This window comes from Coffea arabica, chromosome 6e (genome assembly GCF_036785885.1).
Source record: "Coffea arabica cultivar ET-39 chromosome 6e, Coffea Arabica ET-39 HiFi, whole genome shotgun sequence".
Lineage (NCBI taxonomy): Eukaryota > Viridiplantae > Streptophyta > Magnoliopsida > Gentianales > Rubiaceae > Coffea > Coffea arabica.
The window spans coordinates 4,490,049-4,507,092 of record NC_092321.1 but is presented as its reverse complement, the minus strand read 5'-3'; the positions used below and the strand labels follow the sequence as shown (position 1 = coordinate 4,507,092).

At 38.9% G+C, this 17,044-nt stretch overlaps 4 protein-coding genes across 7 annotated transcripts; 2 read left to right on the top strand and 2 right to left on the bottom strand.

The window, feature by feature from the left end:
- The first annotated feature begins 938 nt into the window (after positions 1-938).
- On the top strand, positions 939-2,021 carry LOC113697605 (putative F-box protein At4g38870). Its single transcript, XM_027217289.2, has one exon. It carries the CDS (start codon positions 939-941, stop codon positions 2,019-2,021), a length of 1,083 nt encoding a protein of 360 aa, XP_027073090.2.
- Positions 2,022-4,627: 2,606 nt separating this feature from the next.
- LOC113697602 (protein ABSCISIC ACID-INSENSITIVE 5) lies at positions 4,628-9,097 on the bottom strand. Of its 4 annotated transcripts, none has more exons than XM_072054588.1 (4): positions 8,700-9,097; positions 7,643-8,594; positions 5,436-6,795; positions 4,628-5,051 (listed from the first exon to the last, which is right to left on the bottom strand). In XM_072054588.1, exons 3-4 carry the CDS (start codon positions 6,648-6,650, stop codon positions 4,953-4,955), a joined length of 1,314 nt encoding a protein of 437 aa, XP_071910689.1. In that variant the 5' UTR covers positions 6,651-6,795; positions 7,643-8,594; positions 8,700-9,097; the 3' UTR covers positions 4,628-4,952. The 4 variants fall into 4 exon arrangements, with proteins under 4 accessions (XP_071910689.1, XP_027073086.1, XP_027073087.1 ...); XM_027217285.2 differs by having other exon boundaries at positions 8,569-8,594; XM_027217286.2 differs by lacking the exon at positions 7,643-8,594.
- A 981-nt stretch (positions 9,098-10,078) lies between these two features.
- On the top strand, positions 10,079-11,511 carry LOC113695311 (germin-like protein subfamily 3 member 2). Its single transcript, XM_027214348.2, has one exon. The coding sequence runs from the start codon at positions 10,530-10,532 to the stop codon at positions 11,187-11,189; it is 660 nt and encodes a 219-aa protein (XP_027070149.1). The 5' UTR covers positions 10,079-10,529; the 3' UTR covers positions 11,190-11,511.
- A 1,391-nt stretch (positions 11,512-12,902) lies between these two features.
- Positions 12,903-16,514, bottom strand: LOC113697058 (uncharacterized). The gene is made up of 5 exons (XM_027216489.2): positions 16,153-16,514; positions 14,981-15,243; positions 14,638-14,849; positions 14,247-14,511; positions 12,903-13,488 (listed from the first exon to the last, which is right to left on the bottom strand). Exons 1-5 carry the CDS (start codon positions 16,247-16,249, stop codon positions 13,186-13,188), a joined length of 1,140 nt encoding a protein of 379 aa, XP_027072290.1. The 5' UTR covers positions 16,250-16,514; the 3' UTR covers positions 12,903-13,185.
- Between the last annotated feature and the right edge of the window lie 530 nt (positions 16,515-17,044).

Sequence of the window (17,044 nt, the reverse complement as noted above, 5' to 3'; positions counted from 1 at the left end):
GGCTGAGCTGACCCCGAGGGGCTATTTCGTTAGTCAAATTTAACGGACATTGTTGGGAAAGGGGGGAATCTGTAATTTGGTCAAATCTCAGGTCCGTTTGATAAGTTGGCCGAACCACAGTGGAAGTAAATATAATTACGATTAATCTTCCCTACACTATACACTGTCAGGATTGGATGAATGTTAACTATGCAAAATTTGAATTTAAAATTCAACTTTTACACACATGTCATGAATCAAACGATGATAATGTATACAATGTCAGTGTATATAAGATTTACTCATGTAATTGACCCTTTAATTAATCAATCGAATGTAGTTAGTTTGATTTTAAATTTTGTATGCGAGTAAAACAAGTGATTATAAACGGTTTTTATTTTCAAAAATAACTTTTGAAATTAAATTAAATATGACAAATTAGTTTTAAAACTAGTATTCAATGATCTTCTTCTTTTGTAAATTTGCGAAAGAGGCCTAGTAACACGTCATTGTCTATTTGAAAAACGAGGCCTGGTAACACACATTTGCGTCTCTTTGGCACCCAGAAACTAGTTTGAGCCGCTACCCGTGGAATATTTTCTCTTGAGTAATCATCACACAGAAGTTTTCCCACGTCTTGCCAATGAAGTTTGTTCCATTTGCCGTATGCAAGTAGCAAAATGGTTTTTATATGCATATATTTCATTAACCATTTAAGCGGTCATCTTTCTCACTTGTCTTCTTGTCATCATCGTATGTCCTTGTCTATGCCCCCCAAAAACAAAAAAAATTAAAATTAAAAAGGCCTGTGTCGTTTGCACTTTGCATCACCTTGCTTTAAAACTGATGGATAGGAAATTTGATTCCTGCAACAATTTGAGAGCGTTGATCTTTATCCTGCTCTAATTTTTTTCCCTCGCATAAAACGATCCCAGGCTTCAAAAGTTTGGAAGGCTGCAATGAATGAAGGTACGACTTTTCTTGAATTGCCTGCAGATGTTGTAATGGAGATTTTCTCAAAGCTTCCTGTAAAATCACTGTTACGATTTAAGGCCGTCTGCAAGTATTGGTGCAGTCTCATTCAAAGTCCTACTTTTGTTGCTAAGCATCTCCGCCATCACAAAAACCAAGAAAATCTCTTAGTCCACTGCTATCATGTACACGGTGGAGCTTCTGCGCTTTCTTTGTTCCCGGATGAATACCTGGCTGGCACATCCCTGGAATACCAAGATCATATACCTACACCGACATCCTTCTCAACCGTCTCGACCGTGCTCGGCCCGGTGGACGGTTTAGTTTTCATCTACAACGATCACTCCCTGATGCTACTCTGGAATCCAGCTACAAGAGAGGTTAAGCTTCTCCCACCATTAGTAGTCTCCTCCTTACCTCTGTCCTCTCCGTCACGGACTCTGTATTCCCATGTTTTCGGATTTGGGAAAGACCCCTCAACTAACGACTTTAAGGTGGTCTGTGTACGAGATTACTGGGATGATGATTTGCAGGTATGGTATGTCCCTCTTGTTTCAGTGTACACCTTGAGTTCTCACTCCTGGAGGCAGTTTAGAGATTACACATTTTCAAGCCTGCGCGTGGTGAAATCTTATACTAACACATACTTGAATGGATTCTATTACTGGGGGGGTATTAGCAGCTGTAGAGTCTTCGCCTTTGATGTGAGAAATGAGATCTTTCGAGAAATCAGGACTCCGGATACGTTCAAATCAATGCAGGGGAATCTCGCCTTGTATAATGATTCACTAGCTACGTTTGCTTACAATCGCGGTACTGAAACGAGTGTCGATGTATGGGTTATGGAGGCGGAAGGGTCTTGGATTAAAAAAGTCAGCATTGGACCTCTTCTAAACATCAGGAGGGCTCTCGGGTCTTGGAAGACTGGGTTCATTTTCATAGAAACAGGGATCATGCAGCTAGCCTTGCTGAATCCTGATACAAAGGAAATCAGGCATCTTGGACCTCGGATTAACTGCTACTGTTTGCAAGTTTCTAGTTACAAGGAGAGTCTCGTTCGATTACATTAGGCGCGTTCTCCAAAAATGGTAGTAATTGAGATTGAGATATAACTGCCGATCCCCACTCTCAGATTCTGGCTGCTCTGGATTACACTTGTTTTGTTTGAGACTTTCGCCCCTTTCAACTTAAAAACCTTCTTGTTAGGGGGGGGGGGGGGGGTTCCTGAATGGATTTTAGATTACATGTGAGAATCAGAAACAGAAACTGATGGTAGAAGTTCCATTTAGTATCTAGCTTTTTTCTGGTCATGGGATTCGAAAGTTGGGCACATGTTGCTGTCTTATAATAATGATTTGTTCTTCAAACTTTTTCGCTTCTTGTCTTGCTTGTGAGAAAATTAAAACATGGACAGGTAAAAGAAGCCATCCATAATTGAGGGTTCTAGAATATAACCTTTCCAAGCAACTTGAAAGATGCTGCTTCAAATGCCTTTTACAGCATCTTATCCTCGTAGTCCTGGCAGTCGAATCTGTCTGCTTGCATAGTCAGCTAATATCTGGAGATCAAAGGCCATGAATTTCTATTAGCCATTTATCTCGTGCACCATCCATCCATGTTCACATCAGTGTTACGCTATGTCTGTTTGAGAAATGCTTTTTGACCACCCTAGCTAGCACTCATGCTTGGGATTTTTGCGCTTGAGGGGCCATTACTGTGTCATTTTGTCGATCATATGGTTGTGGGGAGCTCTGCTTTGCACACTGAAAATAAGGAAAATAGCTTGTTAAACTGGTTAACTTCTTCGAATGCTCTGTTGTTAATCAAATACTCAACACATTTGGGACATTGTTTATTATCAAATGGTCTGATATTATATCAATCAATCATTGCTTTGTCTAGTCTAGGTGATGTTGCTGCCTAGCGTCTCTTAATCTAGAGGAAAACAATATTATAAATGCTGGCAAATTCATGCTGCGAAAGATAGCAGATGCTATTATCAAAAAGAAAAAAAAAAAAAAGGATGGCAGAATAGCAGATGCTGATTTCATTAATTGACGAGTCTAGAGGTCATTCTTTGTGCTTCAATGCAAACATTTCCTAAAGGAGACGAGAAAGATGTATTTTAGAAGGGAAATGAGGCGAAAGCTTTGTTGCCAAGGTTTGCTCTCAACAACTTCTTTAAACAAAAGCTGTGGAATGTGGATCAAATATTATTGAGGTGTTCGAGATAATGTCAGGGACCAAGCAGTAAATTCTTGCTCGTTTCAAATAGAAATGCATGAATGAATTCCTTACTGGGTTCAAACTGTGTTCCGACTTCAATTGGGCTTTGCGAAACAAAGTTAGTCTCCAGCGAGTGTGTGTGTGTGTGTGCGTATTTTTTTTGGGAAAGAAAGTTGGGCTCCTGGGTCAGTAGAGGGCAGAAATTTGGGCTTGAATCTTAAACCCAACTTATCCAAATGGAATGCCTTTGTTCTTAATTACGACAAGTACCACGCGAGTAGACTGCAAGACCCAGTGGCCATTAATTAATGGTATAACATTTATTAATACTAATAGCATAAGTTAACAATGCTCATGTTGTAAGCCATCAATTCTTAATTTTTAAAAAGACGTGAATTTATATTGCAGTGGTATGGATTTAGGTTATCCCTGCAAAATTTCATTTAAAAAAAAAAAAAATAGCTACAAGTTGTGATTTATTATTTGCAATAATTATAGGTGATGCAACCGTATAAAATTCTACACTAAATAAAATTATGTATAAGAAGCCCCCAAGATAGAAATTCTATTATCTATAGTACCCTAAGAATACTTGTACACTCAAACTATCAAATAAATTCACATTGTGTATAATTCATGTGTTTGGACATGTGAGAAAAGTCGAATCGAGTAAATAAAATTCATTAGAAAAAAAAAAAGTAAAGAAAAAGCATCCTCTAATAGTCTAATATATGTCTTTCTATGTACAAATAGTGAGGGGAATCATAAAATTAGATGGCATGCTTAATTGAAAAAAAACTAATAAATCATTCTGATACTTATGCTTTACTCATTTTGTACTTAACTCTCCTCAAATCAATTCTTCTTATGGCTTATTTTTCTTCTGAAAACTTTTATAGAGTAACTTGATTGGTTTAGCTTTAATTGTTACACTGCTGAATTATTAATTTCGATAAAGATTAAATATCCTTTTTGTGAGAAAAATGGAATTTGCATCATTTCTACTTGATTGGAAATGAATGCATAATTTAGGTTGTAAAAATTTTATTACTATATGAAATAATATGCGTAACTTAATTTTTTCGTATTGATGAATTTTATCGCCGTATAATCCATTAATTGTAGTATAAATTATTTTCAACACGGGCACAATAGATTAAACGTTTAATTTTTTTTTACAAAAAAAATAAGCATGCAATAATATTATGAATATCTCTCTTATGACTGATTCATGCCATAAAACATGTTGGTGACAAATTAACACAACAGACCAATATCGATATCTCGTGCTCAAATACTGGTTATTAATTATTTATGACCAGTCACATTTGCTTGACGATATCCATATTCCCGAAATTTCCTCAGCTTAGCTTTGGATATGCAAACTCCGACTACGGGGATAAAAACGAGAAATACGACAGATGATTGTTATTACAATTTACACACGACCTCAAACAAAATTTAATTCAATCATATTTATTATTTACAGCCGACAAACTACAGAAGAAGAATTCCACACAAACAAATTCAAGAGTAAGCATATGTATAAAATCTCAAACAATTTTCTGGTACCAAGAAGTAAAACCGGTCAGGGGAAGAGAGAAATATATATATAAATATATGAAAAAAAAGAAGGCAGCCTAATCACGAATTATCATCGAAATACTAGGCATTAATTGAATATTAAGACAACGCGGCCCGGCTTAACTTATGATGGCTTCTGAGCTGCACATTATATCAGCGGCTGCGGGTCCACGCCGCTTTTGTTTCTGAGTTCAGAAAGGAGAACTGGTGGTCCTCCTGATGGTTCTCATCAATCTATCGTTGTTTCGCTGCGTCCTCGTCTGAGCTTTCATCTTGGACTCTTCAACCTGCTGCTCGCCGCCCCCCCCAAAAAAAAAAACAAGAAAAATCAGATGTTTTACGCATGCTATACTACTAGCTTTTTTTATATGGCTAACACTAGTCTGTATAAGAAAGATGTAGCATAAAAGAAGAATCAGCTGCAGAAAGATAAAGGCGGCATTAGCAAAGATACTTTTTTTTGAGGTTATTCAATATCCATTCTCGCGTTCAAGAAGCATAACCAGATTATTATTATTTGACGGACTCCTTTCGGTGGTTGTGCGTACGATGAAGAAACCAAGCCAAGCATCTGCAAAGAACTTGTACTCCACTAGCATCTACTATAACATTTTCAAAACGGTTGTCGGGACGTACATGTACACGAAGAGGAGGACAAATTGAGTGGGATTTACCTGCTGCCTTCTTTTTCTCTCAAGCTCGGCCAAAGCCTGCTTTAGATGACCATTCTCTTCCTTCAGCTGGTTCAATTCAGCCTCCAGTTCCACGGTATATGCCTGCTTTCTAGCTCTTGATCTTGCGGCCGATTCCCTATTCTTTATCATCCTCCGCTGCCTCCTTTCCACCACCTTCTCTATTGGACCGTCGATGATACGTTTCCTTCCTCCGCCTGCTCCGCTGCCTATCATTCCGCCCACGTCCATCCCGTATGGGTTTGCACCATCCATCGGATTGGCGCACAACCCCTCGGATGACACTGGACTCACAGGTGAACCCATTCCTAATCCCTGCACTTGCCCGTATCCGCCTCCACTCCCTCCATTTCCCATTCTGCCGCCAAAACAGGCCGCTGTTGGCTGGGCCGCATAACCTCCGCCCCTCTTCATGCTCCCGGGATACGCGGCAGATGCATCCCCCGTTTGTGGCATCGGCTGGTAGCCCACAACGTTAGCACTGCCACCAGGGCCACCAATGACAGGCCTCGTCACAAAGCCAGTTCCCATTACATTAGTATTGTTATTTTGGTAGAAAGTACCACCGTAGGGCTGTTGCGGCTGCTGAGGCAACGGCGAAGGCGGTGGCTGAGTCTGTTCTCGTACCACCCCTGCTCTGACTAGAAAGTCTTCCAGAGTCATTTCCCCAAATGTGATCTGCCGCTGCTGAGAAGAGCCCGTATTTTGCGGATTGGTGCAATTAGTCGGGGGCTCATGTTCTTGTTGAGACTCGTGAATCTCCGTCCACACCTCCTCGACTGTTTTCCGCGATAAAGGTCCCGGAAGTGTGAGAGAGCCTTGCCTTGGGAGGCTTAGTTGCCTGGTGATGATGCCCTTCTGATCTATCGGCGCATCGTTGGCTTCACCCAGCTGGGACAATTGCTTAGGATTGGGGTTGGTATTTGCTGCTGCAACTACCATCGCACTAGTGACTTGAGCTTGATTTTCCTCAGCTGTCCAGATGCTATTCAAGAACTCGTCCATATTCATCGACCCAAAATTCTTTCCACTCTCGCAAAGGGTGTTTTGAAACTCATCCAGAGTAAGCGAATAGATGGACGACTGACTGCCAAGGGATGCGAATGCATGATTCTTGGGCTGCTGCTGTTCTGACTGTAATGGAGGAGACTCAACCTTATTACCATGAGATGTCATTTCTGAATCTGTCACAACCATTTTTATTCCCAAAAATCTTGGTATCAGAATTTGACTTGGGAGTTCTCTGTTCCTCGTTCTCCGGCTGGTCTATAAGCCGATTCCACCTGAGTATGCCTTTTCTTCTAATTCCCGACTTGGGGTTTTATAAGCTGCAAGTATATGACTGCAAATGAAACAAAATGGATTTACTCAATTGCCAATATAAATTAGTTTCGCTATGTGATCAAACTACATATACCAAACAGAATTCATCTGGATCTACGAAGAAAGTAAACGTAAAGAATGAAATATCCAAGGACATCAATCAGACATGAAACGGATGTTCTTTTCTATTCACTTGGAATCAAACCTTAAGGGATCGAGTATGGAATCGAACAAATATGTACAATACCTGGAAATATTTATGTGTACAGCAAGGTGACAGAATTTCAGATGTCAGGAACAGGATGCATAACAGTAGTAATATAATATAAAGAGCCTTACACCACGCCCCACCCCATTCCCCCCCCCCCCCCCCCCGCACAATATAAAAGAAAAAAGTAATCTATAGTCTTGGAGCAGTACGGCAATCATAAATTCCGTAGTCTCCCTTTTTCTTTTTCGTTATTTCCCTTCGGTCTGCGACGATAAGGGATCAAAAAGAAACTAATGAAGTCAGCAGACGGTTAACCGCCAACTACCTAGAACGAAGAAAGCTACTGGCTTCGGGGACCCTAATGATAATTTTTTTTTTCTTATGCGTTCCAAAAACTGTGGTTGCAGTCTTAAACTGTTAGCTGACATGTATGGGATTTTGCCTGCAAAATTGAGATAGAAAACTGTCAAATTCACGTTCACTCCATCTCCATTTCATCTTTGGAAGAAGACTGAATTCACCTGCAAAATTGAGATAGAAAACTGTCAAATTCACGTTCACTCCATCTCCATTTCATCTTTGGAAGAAGACTGAATTCATCACCCATTGGACGTACGGGAAAAGAGGGACAGTCCATACGAGATTCGTGACTCACCCAAGTACGCAATCCAAGTTTCCTAGCGTCCAGGTGCAGTGGATGACATGGCCATGGATATACATCGGACCAGTACGGCATCTCAGGTTATTTTGTCGTATTCGTGATTGTCAAAACAACAACACGAGCACGATCGACTGATATTGAATTGACCATCATTGGAGACGCAATGAGCCGTTAATTGAACTAAATCACGAGCAGGAAGTAAGAGGATATGTCATGTTCAAATGTGACCCCATGAAATGACTGCTGGTCTATGATCTATCAGAGTTGATTTTCCCAAAATGGAATGATCCTCAAGCAACTAGCCTTTGAAAAGTGTTTCAGTCAGCTAATTTACTTAACCTGAGATATTTATATCACCACATGCCAATACTTAAGTGAGCCTCCTGACTCCAACCCAACCCCCTCTTCCCACACACACACACACACAAAAACAAAACAAAACAAAACAAAAAGAAGAAGAAGAAGAAACAATTGTTAAGAATTCGAGGAAAGCCAATATAAACACTTGTGTTTGGTCGTTTTAGTTAAAAGACGAAACTGACAGCATGAAGAATTTTGTATTGGTTTCAAACACACATGTTATTATACCAGAAAGAAAAAGGGAGTGCTAAAGGTGGTAATAAGCAAAACGGCTTCTAGATAAGTCATCAGCCCACCAATCAAAATCAGAGCTGTAATCATCAACTCAATCTCAGGTCGGGAAGATACTAAGGAATACCCCAGAAGTGACAAGGGTTCTCAACTCGCAAGGAAAAACCATCTTTCACCCCCACCACCCCACCCCACCCCACCCCAAAAGAAAAAAAAAACAGCTATTAAAGAGAGAGAGAGAGAGAGAAAAAAAGAGAGCAGCTATGTATATCGAAAATCAGTTCCATGCATATGGATTATAGGCTACCAAAAAGAAAGCAAATAATTACCTTTGATTTCTTGATTGAGATAAAATCTGCAAAATTAGCTTCAAACAATAATGTTACAGAGATGGAACAGAAGTTGATGTGTAATAAAATTTATAAAAAAAAAAAAAAAATCATGTTTGCATGATTCTGACCTCCTTTAGCTAATCAAGGAGAACCGTCATTCTGCCTAGCTAAATTGCTCCTTTAGCTAATCAAGTCTGTTGAGGTGATCTGAGGGGGCTCGGGAAAGGAAGAGGGAAGAGTTGAAACAGTGAGCAGTAGTGTGTTTTTGCCTTTTTGGACAGCGGTCCGCAATTAGCTTAGTTGCCTTTGCTGCTTTCTTTCTTTAGCCTTCAAGGGCTCTTACGTCGCGACAGCATTGTCAAATTTCGGGTTCCTCATCTTTCTCCTCCAAAAACAGGAAAATTTTTTTTTTTTTTTTTTTTACTGCTACTTATTCCACAGTTCCATTGCTTGGTTGGGGGACCCCACAACAGATAGCTCCTGCGGTCAAAACTGAATAGTAGTACTGTATTAAACTTGTCCCGGATTTAACATAACACAAATTCCAACTGCGGCCTAATTGTCATGTAAGGAAACTTGAAAATGCCTGCCCTCCTTGACACGTCCTCGCCCATGTGTCCTCCCCACAGCTCTTCTGCGTCATCCTCTCTCCCCACATGTTTACACGTGTCTCCTTCCTTCTCTCCCCCACCTGCATGAACTACTCAAAATATTACACTAGTATTTTATTTTTCTTAAACAGAAAAGCATACAAACTGATTACTTGTCCAGTGCGTGCTGTTCACTCTGCTTAACTGCTGATTGTGGTTCTGTTTCATTATTTTTAATTCTTCTTCTTCGACGTTCTTATTGTGTGTTATGGACCTGTCAGGCCAATTGGGCCGTCAGTATGTGAACCAACCAGATCGCATGTGATGGACTCAATGCGTGGCCCATCCTATGATACGAGTCATTTTGGTGAAGAAGAGTGATCGAATTTCAAGCCTCGAGCCAAAAAAAAAAAAAAAGGTCTAATAATAAGGTGCAAAGTCCTAAAACATAATTATTTTTTTTACAAGCGTTCGTGGCAGGTTACGAGAGCTTGACGTTGGTTGTTGTCATACATCGATCCCTTGGCAAAGAAAACAAAGAATTTTTCAGTGAACAAGTTTACAAACTCTACACAAAACCAACCCTGTTCTATTCCTAGTTTCACTTTTCTTCTTTCCCGTCGAAAGAGGAAGCCAACTGGAACTCGCGACGGATCCATTTTGCTTTGTTCTGTTCTCCCGGCTTCAACTTTCAACAGTGTGTGTCACTCTCTTGAGCACCAGCAAAATGACAGAATTCGGAGTAGTAACTGGTCCCTGATCAATCCAACAGACCTAGTAACTTGGAACAGATCACTTACGCATTACTTGCAACTCTTTTTTTTTTTTCTTTATTCACAAGGAAAAGAATATGCATCCAGTACGCATTAGTTTCTTACTTTAAAAAGCAAAAAAAAAAAAAAAAAAATTTAAACGGGTCTCATTTTCATAGAGATTGCTTGCATGTGTCACAGTGTTGAAGATATTTGCAATCATATTTTCAGCATCATAGCCACCCATCCCTGCACCTAACAGAGTCAAGAAAATAATTATTAGCTATAATCACGTCGACGCTTTGCTTAGTGTATATCACATCGCACTCACATCCCTCCATTCGATTAAAAGCTGTTTGAGAGGCACTCCAGAAAAGTCGCCAAAAGTAGAGGTTGATGCCCTACAGCAGTACCAGTACTATAGCCCTACTCAAGCTAGACAAATGACCGTACCACGCGAAAAATCCTAGCAATTTATATAAGTTGGAAATTCCTGATTATCCTGGCCAATATTTATATAGTAGTATCACCGTGTTCTTTTCTTTCAAGTATATATTTTGCCCTAGTGCTACCTTGATAGTAGTTGATAATTGCAGCCAAATAGCCTGAGTGGAAGATGTTTCCAAGACTGGAGCTCTTGCTTCCACTAATTTTCTGCCTCCACTCTCATCTCGTGGCATTGGCCTGGGATCCTGACCCCGTGCAAGATTTTTGCATACCCAATGCAAAAGGTGGCTCCAATAATGCCAGAGCGCAGTGCAAAAATTCAACGGAGGTTACCCCTGATGATTTCGTGTTTTCGGGTGTAAAAGCCCCTGGAAACTTCTCGGAAACTGGCCTCTCGGCAAAATCGGTCAACCCCGCCACTTTTCCGGGGCTTAACACCCTAGGAATGTCATTTGTACGGGCAGACCTCCAGGTTGGTGGCATCAATGCTCCACATTTTCATCCCAGAGCGACGGAAATTGCATTCGTGGTGCAAGGAAAGGTTTATTCTGGTTTTGTGGATTCGACGAACCGAGTTTTTGCCAAGGTGATTGAGCAAGGTGAAGTGATGGTGTTCCCAAGGGGTCTAGTTCATTTCCAAATGAATGTTGGCGAGTCCACTGCTACCGTCTTTGCAAGTTTCAACAGCCAAAATCCAGGAGTGCAGAAAATCCCATCTACCATTTTTGGTTCCGGAATCAATGATGAGCTATTGGAGAAAGCTTTTGGGTTGACCCTCGAGCAGATTGGGAAGATGAGAAGGAGGTTCTTTCCTGGAAGGAAAGGTTAGCCATTCTCAGGAATCTGCGTCTACCAGTTGCGTCCTTCAGTTCAGAGCTGATTCTAGCGGTAAATCCTGGCCAAGCATTTGTCAGGTGATTAGTCGGTTCCTGGTTCCAGGTTTTAGATGAAGGGCGGCAATTAGCTTATTTGTGCATTGTTTTGGTCGTTTTTCAATTTAAATAACAAAAAAAAAAAAAAAAAACCCCAGATTCTGTTTCGACATTCCCATGCCATATGTTAGTTCCTCATTAAGCCGTCATGCTGCTTGTTTAAAAATTGCTGCAATTGGTTTGTCATAATATCACTCAGCTCTCTTAAAGTTTTTAAAATCTCATTTACCTCCCTTATCAACTTGATAAGACTAAATATTCCTATCAAATGTCACAAATTGACAACATTACCCTTACTTTTAATAACTATTTAAGCTTAAAGCCAAACCAAAATAAAATCTTAAAACCAAAAAATGTAAATTAAAAAAATTAATTATTAGCTAATAATGATCCATATTTCTTTATATTAGAGTTGTGATGGACTAACAAAGGACGTAGATAAATTAGATGTAATCAAAGTCAACCACTTAGGAGGATTTTGATGAGTAATTAATATCTTAAAAAATTTCGTGCATAGCTAAATTACAATTAAAGAAGTCAAAATATATTTTGAGGAATTATGTTTTAATTCGTGGTGTAATTTAAGTTATATTAAAAACTAAAATAATCTCTTTATATATGTGAATTTTTCAAGATGTAAATTTTGATTTTGTTTCAATACAACAAAAATAAACAACAAAAATAAATAATTTCTGTCAAGAAATTTAATTTAATTTAATTTTTTTATTATTGTTATAAATTTCATAAGTAGAATGACATAAGATTAGTATTGGAACAAAAGTTTTATCTTTTTTATTTTTCTTCCCAAGGAGTTAAAATATTACAAGAAATGTCAATCCAAAGGAGGTAAGCGAAATTTTAAAATCTCAAGAGAAACTGAGTAATATTATGAGAAACCTCAGGGAGGTTTCTGAAATTATCCCATAAAAATTTCTGTTGTTCGTAGAAAAAGCTTAGAACACCTTAATGTTAGTTGCCAATGGTTAAATTCATTCCGGGAGACCGCTTTTAAAGCTACAATGATGCGGATCCCCCCTCAATCTCAGAAATGTCACCACCACCACCATGTTCTTTCCGACCGTAAATTATCTTTACGTTTAGTTCACGTTTAGCAAAGTATTCATGAGAAAACTCTAACCCATAATGGTTATTTGTCTTCTGAAACCTTTGGTAGAAGATATAGTACTTCAATTATTGAAGACCTTCTGTTAAAAATATCAATTTGTCGAATATTCTGAGAAGAAAAAGGAAATTAAATTGGATAGAAATAATCAATTAATAGCTTAATAGTTGCATATCTGAGGAAACTAGTGCCGTTCAGATTCTCCGAAATTGAGCTGGAGACGCATCCGGTCTGGAGGCATATAGGAAGAGCCTCTAATTAAGCTACCCACACCACAAAAACCCTGATATGATGATGTTCCCGCTCCCGGTTTTCCCTTGCGCCGACCAATTCATGGCGATCCAATTTTGGGTGAGGTACCGCGGTTAATTTAACGTATAATTCCGTCCTTATAGCAGAAAAAGTATCGCCTACCCACCCAAAATGACGACTTCAATACGAAATGGCTCCAACATGTTTTCATAGCATTGAACTACCATTTACCGCGTTGTGGAAATAAACAAAGAGATCCATATAGATGAGACTGCAGCAGTTTCTATGACAAACAATTGTCCAAAATCGAGACATGTAAATGTTTCCATCTCTTGTACTATCTAATCCAAAGGAGCAAAATTTGGCTATCATGCTATGTTATAGAGCAATTCAGTCTGATGACCCCCCAAAAAAAAAAAGAAAAATAAAGGTCTAATCACACAATACAAAAGGACTAGAAAAAACAAAAATTCCTCAGACGAGCTCACACAAAGAAGCTTAGGAATGAGAAAGGAGAATTACCTGGCACTCTTCCCACTCACAAGTGCCTTCACTATATTGTCTCCCATTCCTTCAGCAAATGGAAACATGTGACCGGCACCTGCTAGTTCATGATAGTGAATCCATGGTAGCCGCTTGGCAATGTATTTTTGTAATGAAGCAGGTACTAGCAAATCCTCATCTCCTTGCCATATGTGAACAGAACCTTCATTATTTGGGAAGGGATTCTCCAGATCCATAGGATCAAATTCCCACTTTCCAAAACCAACTATCATGTCACGGTGAAGAGACTCGTACTCTCCTTGCTGTGTTATCTGATCCTGATGTTGAAATAGAAGCGATATCCAAAATAAGACACTGGTTTTTTCCAATTTAAAAGAACCGTAGAGCTACAATTGCTTATACACACGTTACAACAAATAAAGTCAATGAAAGAACATGGAGGACGTTGCCTGATAAAATTCACAGATGTCTGTAAGGAAAATCTTATTACTTGATTGGCGATGCAGATTCAATCACAAATATACATACTTTCCAGGTCAAAATCAGTTCAGCCTACAACCAGTAGGGATGCAAAAGGGTCACTGCACAAGCGTGAAATTAACATTTTTGAAAGCAAATAATTTGCTGTAGCTGATAGTTGAATATATAACTCCACTAAAAAGGAACTTGTCAAGTGCCGATCCATTTTCTGTAGTTTGTGTTGCTGTTCGTGAGAACTTTGAAAAGAAATGACATATACAGCAGTGAGGATAGGGGTTGGGATCTGTTGATCATGGTGTAGTAATCTATTAAAGACAGCTAAACATTTTTTTAGAAGTAATCATTGGATGAAGGTGCAGCTTGTCTCATACTTGCTGGTTAGTATATCTGATACTGATTGTACAAAAGCAGGAAGAAAGAAAACTGAAATTTACAATGGGTAATGCAGGCATAGATCCAGGTTACAATACACAAAGATCTTCCTGACTATCAACACACACACAATCATTTTGACACACATGAAAACGTATGCTTCATGTCTCTATCTAGACTAACGCGAAAATGCTCAGGGAATGAGAGAAAATTTAACAATTACCTCATAATCACGTCTTAGAGTATTGTGGCCCATCAATTCAAGGTCTTGACGTGATAAAACAGCAGGACTCCGAGCCACAGCAGCAGCAGGAGGAAACAATTTTTGAGTATTCCACCAGTAGGTAAGCCATGCTGCATAGTGAGAAACACGAAGAGCCCATTGGTCTTGTGGAAGCTGTTGGTTGTATGCTTCATTCGACAAGTTAGCAGGAAAACCAGGCCACCAATAGTTGACAACTGGTGCTAAGAGAGCCGCTCCTGCCAATCTGTTCGGAATAAAAGATGTTATACTTGAGCTAGAGGAGATGGATAAGATACTGTTCAGAAGAATGATGAAGCAACTGCTGCAATATTCTTCCCTCCGTCACATGCATGACTTGAATGAATCATACCTGTGAGGAATATACTTGATGGATGGCCAGAGTGCCTGTCCACCCATTGAAAATCCAACAACATAGAATTTGGATCCTAGTTCCAACTGATCAGCAAGCTCCTCTAAATCAGAAGCCATGCTCTGTAGTGTTCTGTTAGGATTTGGATCACTTTCTCCATAACCAGGTCTATCAAATGAGACTATATAGATGCCTAAGCTTTCGATAAGATCCTGCTACAAAAAATCTTTTCATTTTGAGAGATCATATCCTTAACATTTTTGTGCAGAAACTTACAATCCCTGTAAGTATAAGATAGTAAGATTATCTTTACAACATAAACCAAATAAAGAAAAATTTGCACCTGGGAAAGGGTAGCCGTAATGGCAACGTCATGTCTGCAACAACGAAATCCGTGGACAAATACTATCTTATACTTTGCTTTATCCTTTGAAACTCCATGCTCTTTGTAGGCTAAATGCCTTCCATCCCTAAGTTTTATCCTAGGTGCTGTGACAGGGGCACCATCAGGAGTGCCTAACGGGTTGGGAGGAGGAGGTCGAGTAGCTTGATAAGCCCACGCCAAGAAGCCGATGAAGAAAACCACAAGGATCTTCTTAAATATCCCTGAATTTGTAGGTTTGGTTATACACATGTTCACCAATTTTAAGAATGCTCCTACTCCCTCCTGGCATTAGGAGAAAGCAGTGTGAAGTGGCGTGGCAGCACATGCCACTTCAAATTATGTCAAGTTATTGAAGGGAATTTTCAGCCTTTATAGCATCACTAGTCAAACAAGGCCACGTAAAATTTACTATCAAATCCTAAACAGTTTAGCAAAAACCGAAGTTTTCTCACAGTCCACTTCTGGCTTTGCCTGCTTGTGAAAATGCCCAAACCAACTATAAAGGAATTCATCATCATTACTTTATGGGTAAATACTTACCTGTAGCATGCGAATCAAATTTAGAAATCAAATACATATGCATCAACTTCATTTAGCAGAGTGAACCAGATTAGATTGAATCCTTATGAGTATGCTTCTCACATATGTAGGTAGCCATATACTTAGAGCGGGTTTCCGCAATCAATCAGAATGTTTCGAGAATTAATCCCGAAAATTTTGCTGTTCGATTTAAACAACGTACAGACGCAGAGCAGATACTGCAAACGTTACCAATAAGCATAAAAGCCAGTTAACAAACAAGCAATGATGAGTCAAATGATAAAAAGTAGTATACTTGTACTGTCGTACGTGAGATATCCTATCCAACTTCAAGCACAGAGACATATGTTAAAGAATCTCACCAATCCATGCGTTCAGAGAACTGAAATCTGGGAGCCAAGATCATTAATTGGACACATTAAAAATCAAAACTCAATAGTCAAACCAAACAGTTGAGACCCATATGCATGGATTAAAATCAGACTCCAATAGCAAACGTTGACTCCAGATTACTTTTCTCAATCAAGAAAATCAGCATCTGCGTACAAATAATAGCAGAAAGCAAAGAAAGACAGCAAAAGAAAATAGACCTGAAGGAAGGACGGGGACGGAAGACTTCTGCTTGGATTTCCTGGTGTGGGCCCTAGCAGAGGCTGCGGAGATTTTCCTAGTTACTCCTGCTGCCATTTTCCCTCGACGCTTGTGAAGTACGATGAAACGGTCACTAGGCTGATTTCCTCGACACAAATCAGCAATAACTCGCACACCCACGTGGCGTGGGGTGAAGTGAAAGCGGGAAATAGAGCTTCACAGATCTGGGGCGGGCGGGGGGCCGGACAGGTGATGTAGGATGGGAGTTGGGACTTTCTTGGCTGTCGTCCGTCTGAAGCTGTATACTGTATAGACGGTCAGTTTCTTCCAGCTTGTGTGGCTTGTTAGTGGAGGACGGTAATAAATGATGTATTCATACACGAAAAGCAATAATTGAGATTTCCTGTTCAGCTAAGTCTCGAGGAAAGGAAATTGGATTTTTCGTCCGACGAATTATGGGCCGGTTTGGAACCTGAGTTTTTTGGGAGTTTGACTAAAACTTTACTGTAGTGCACTGTAGAAATTTTTGAAAAAATTATGTAGAAGTTTTTGAAATGTTACTGTAGACGTTTTTTGGATTATTTTTAGAGGTATTTTTAAAACATATTTTTGAGTATTTTATAATTTATAATTTTTATATTTTTATATTTTTAAACATTTATGCATTTATAATACATTTATAAATATTTAGAAATAAATATATTTATATATTTATATAAAAATATATAAATGTATTATATTATATATAATAAGTAATATACATATATTTATAATGTATAAATGTATAATTCATATAAATGTATAAATTATAAATGAATATTATATAAATGTATAAATTATAATTTATAAATGTATATGATGATTATGTATAAATGTATTAATATAATTAAT

Coding starts and splice junctions, on each gene's coding strand:
- LOC113697605 (XM_027217289.2), top strand. CDS start 939: ATGAATGAAGGTACGACTTTTCTTGAATTGCCTGCAGATGTTGTAATG.
- LOC113697602 (XM_072054588.1), bottom strand. CDS start 6,650: ATGGTTGTGACAGATTCAGAAATGACATCTCATGGTAATAAGGTTGAG. Junction 5,052..5,435: donor AGAGAAAAAGAAGGCAGCAG/GTAAATCCCACT, acceptor GGCGGCGAGCAG/CAGGTTGAAGAGTCCAAGAT.
- LOC113695311 (XM_027214348.2), top strand. CDS start 10,530: ATGTTTCCAAGACTGGAGCTCTTGCTTCCACTAATTTTCTGCCTCCAC.
- LOC113697058 (XM_027216489.2), bottom strand. CDS start 16,249: ATGGCAGCAGGAGTAACTAGGAAAATCTCCGCAGCCTCTGCTAGGGCC. Junction 14,850..14,980: donor TTACGGCTACCCTTTCCCAG/GTGCAAATTTTT, acceptor TTTTTGTAGCAG/GATCTTATCGAAAGCTTAGG. Junction 14,512..14,637: donor ATCAAGTATATTCCTCACAG/GTATGATTCATT, acceptor TATTCCGAACAG/ATTGGCAGGAGCGGCTCTCT.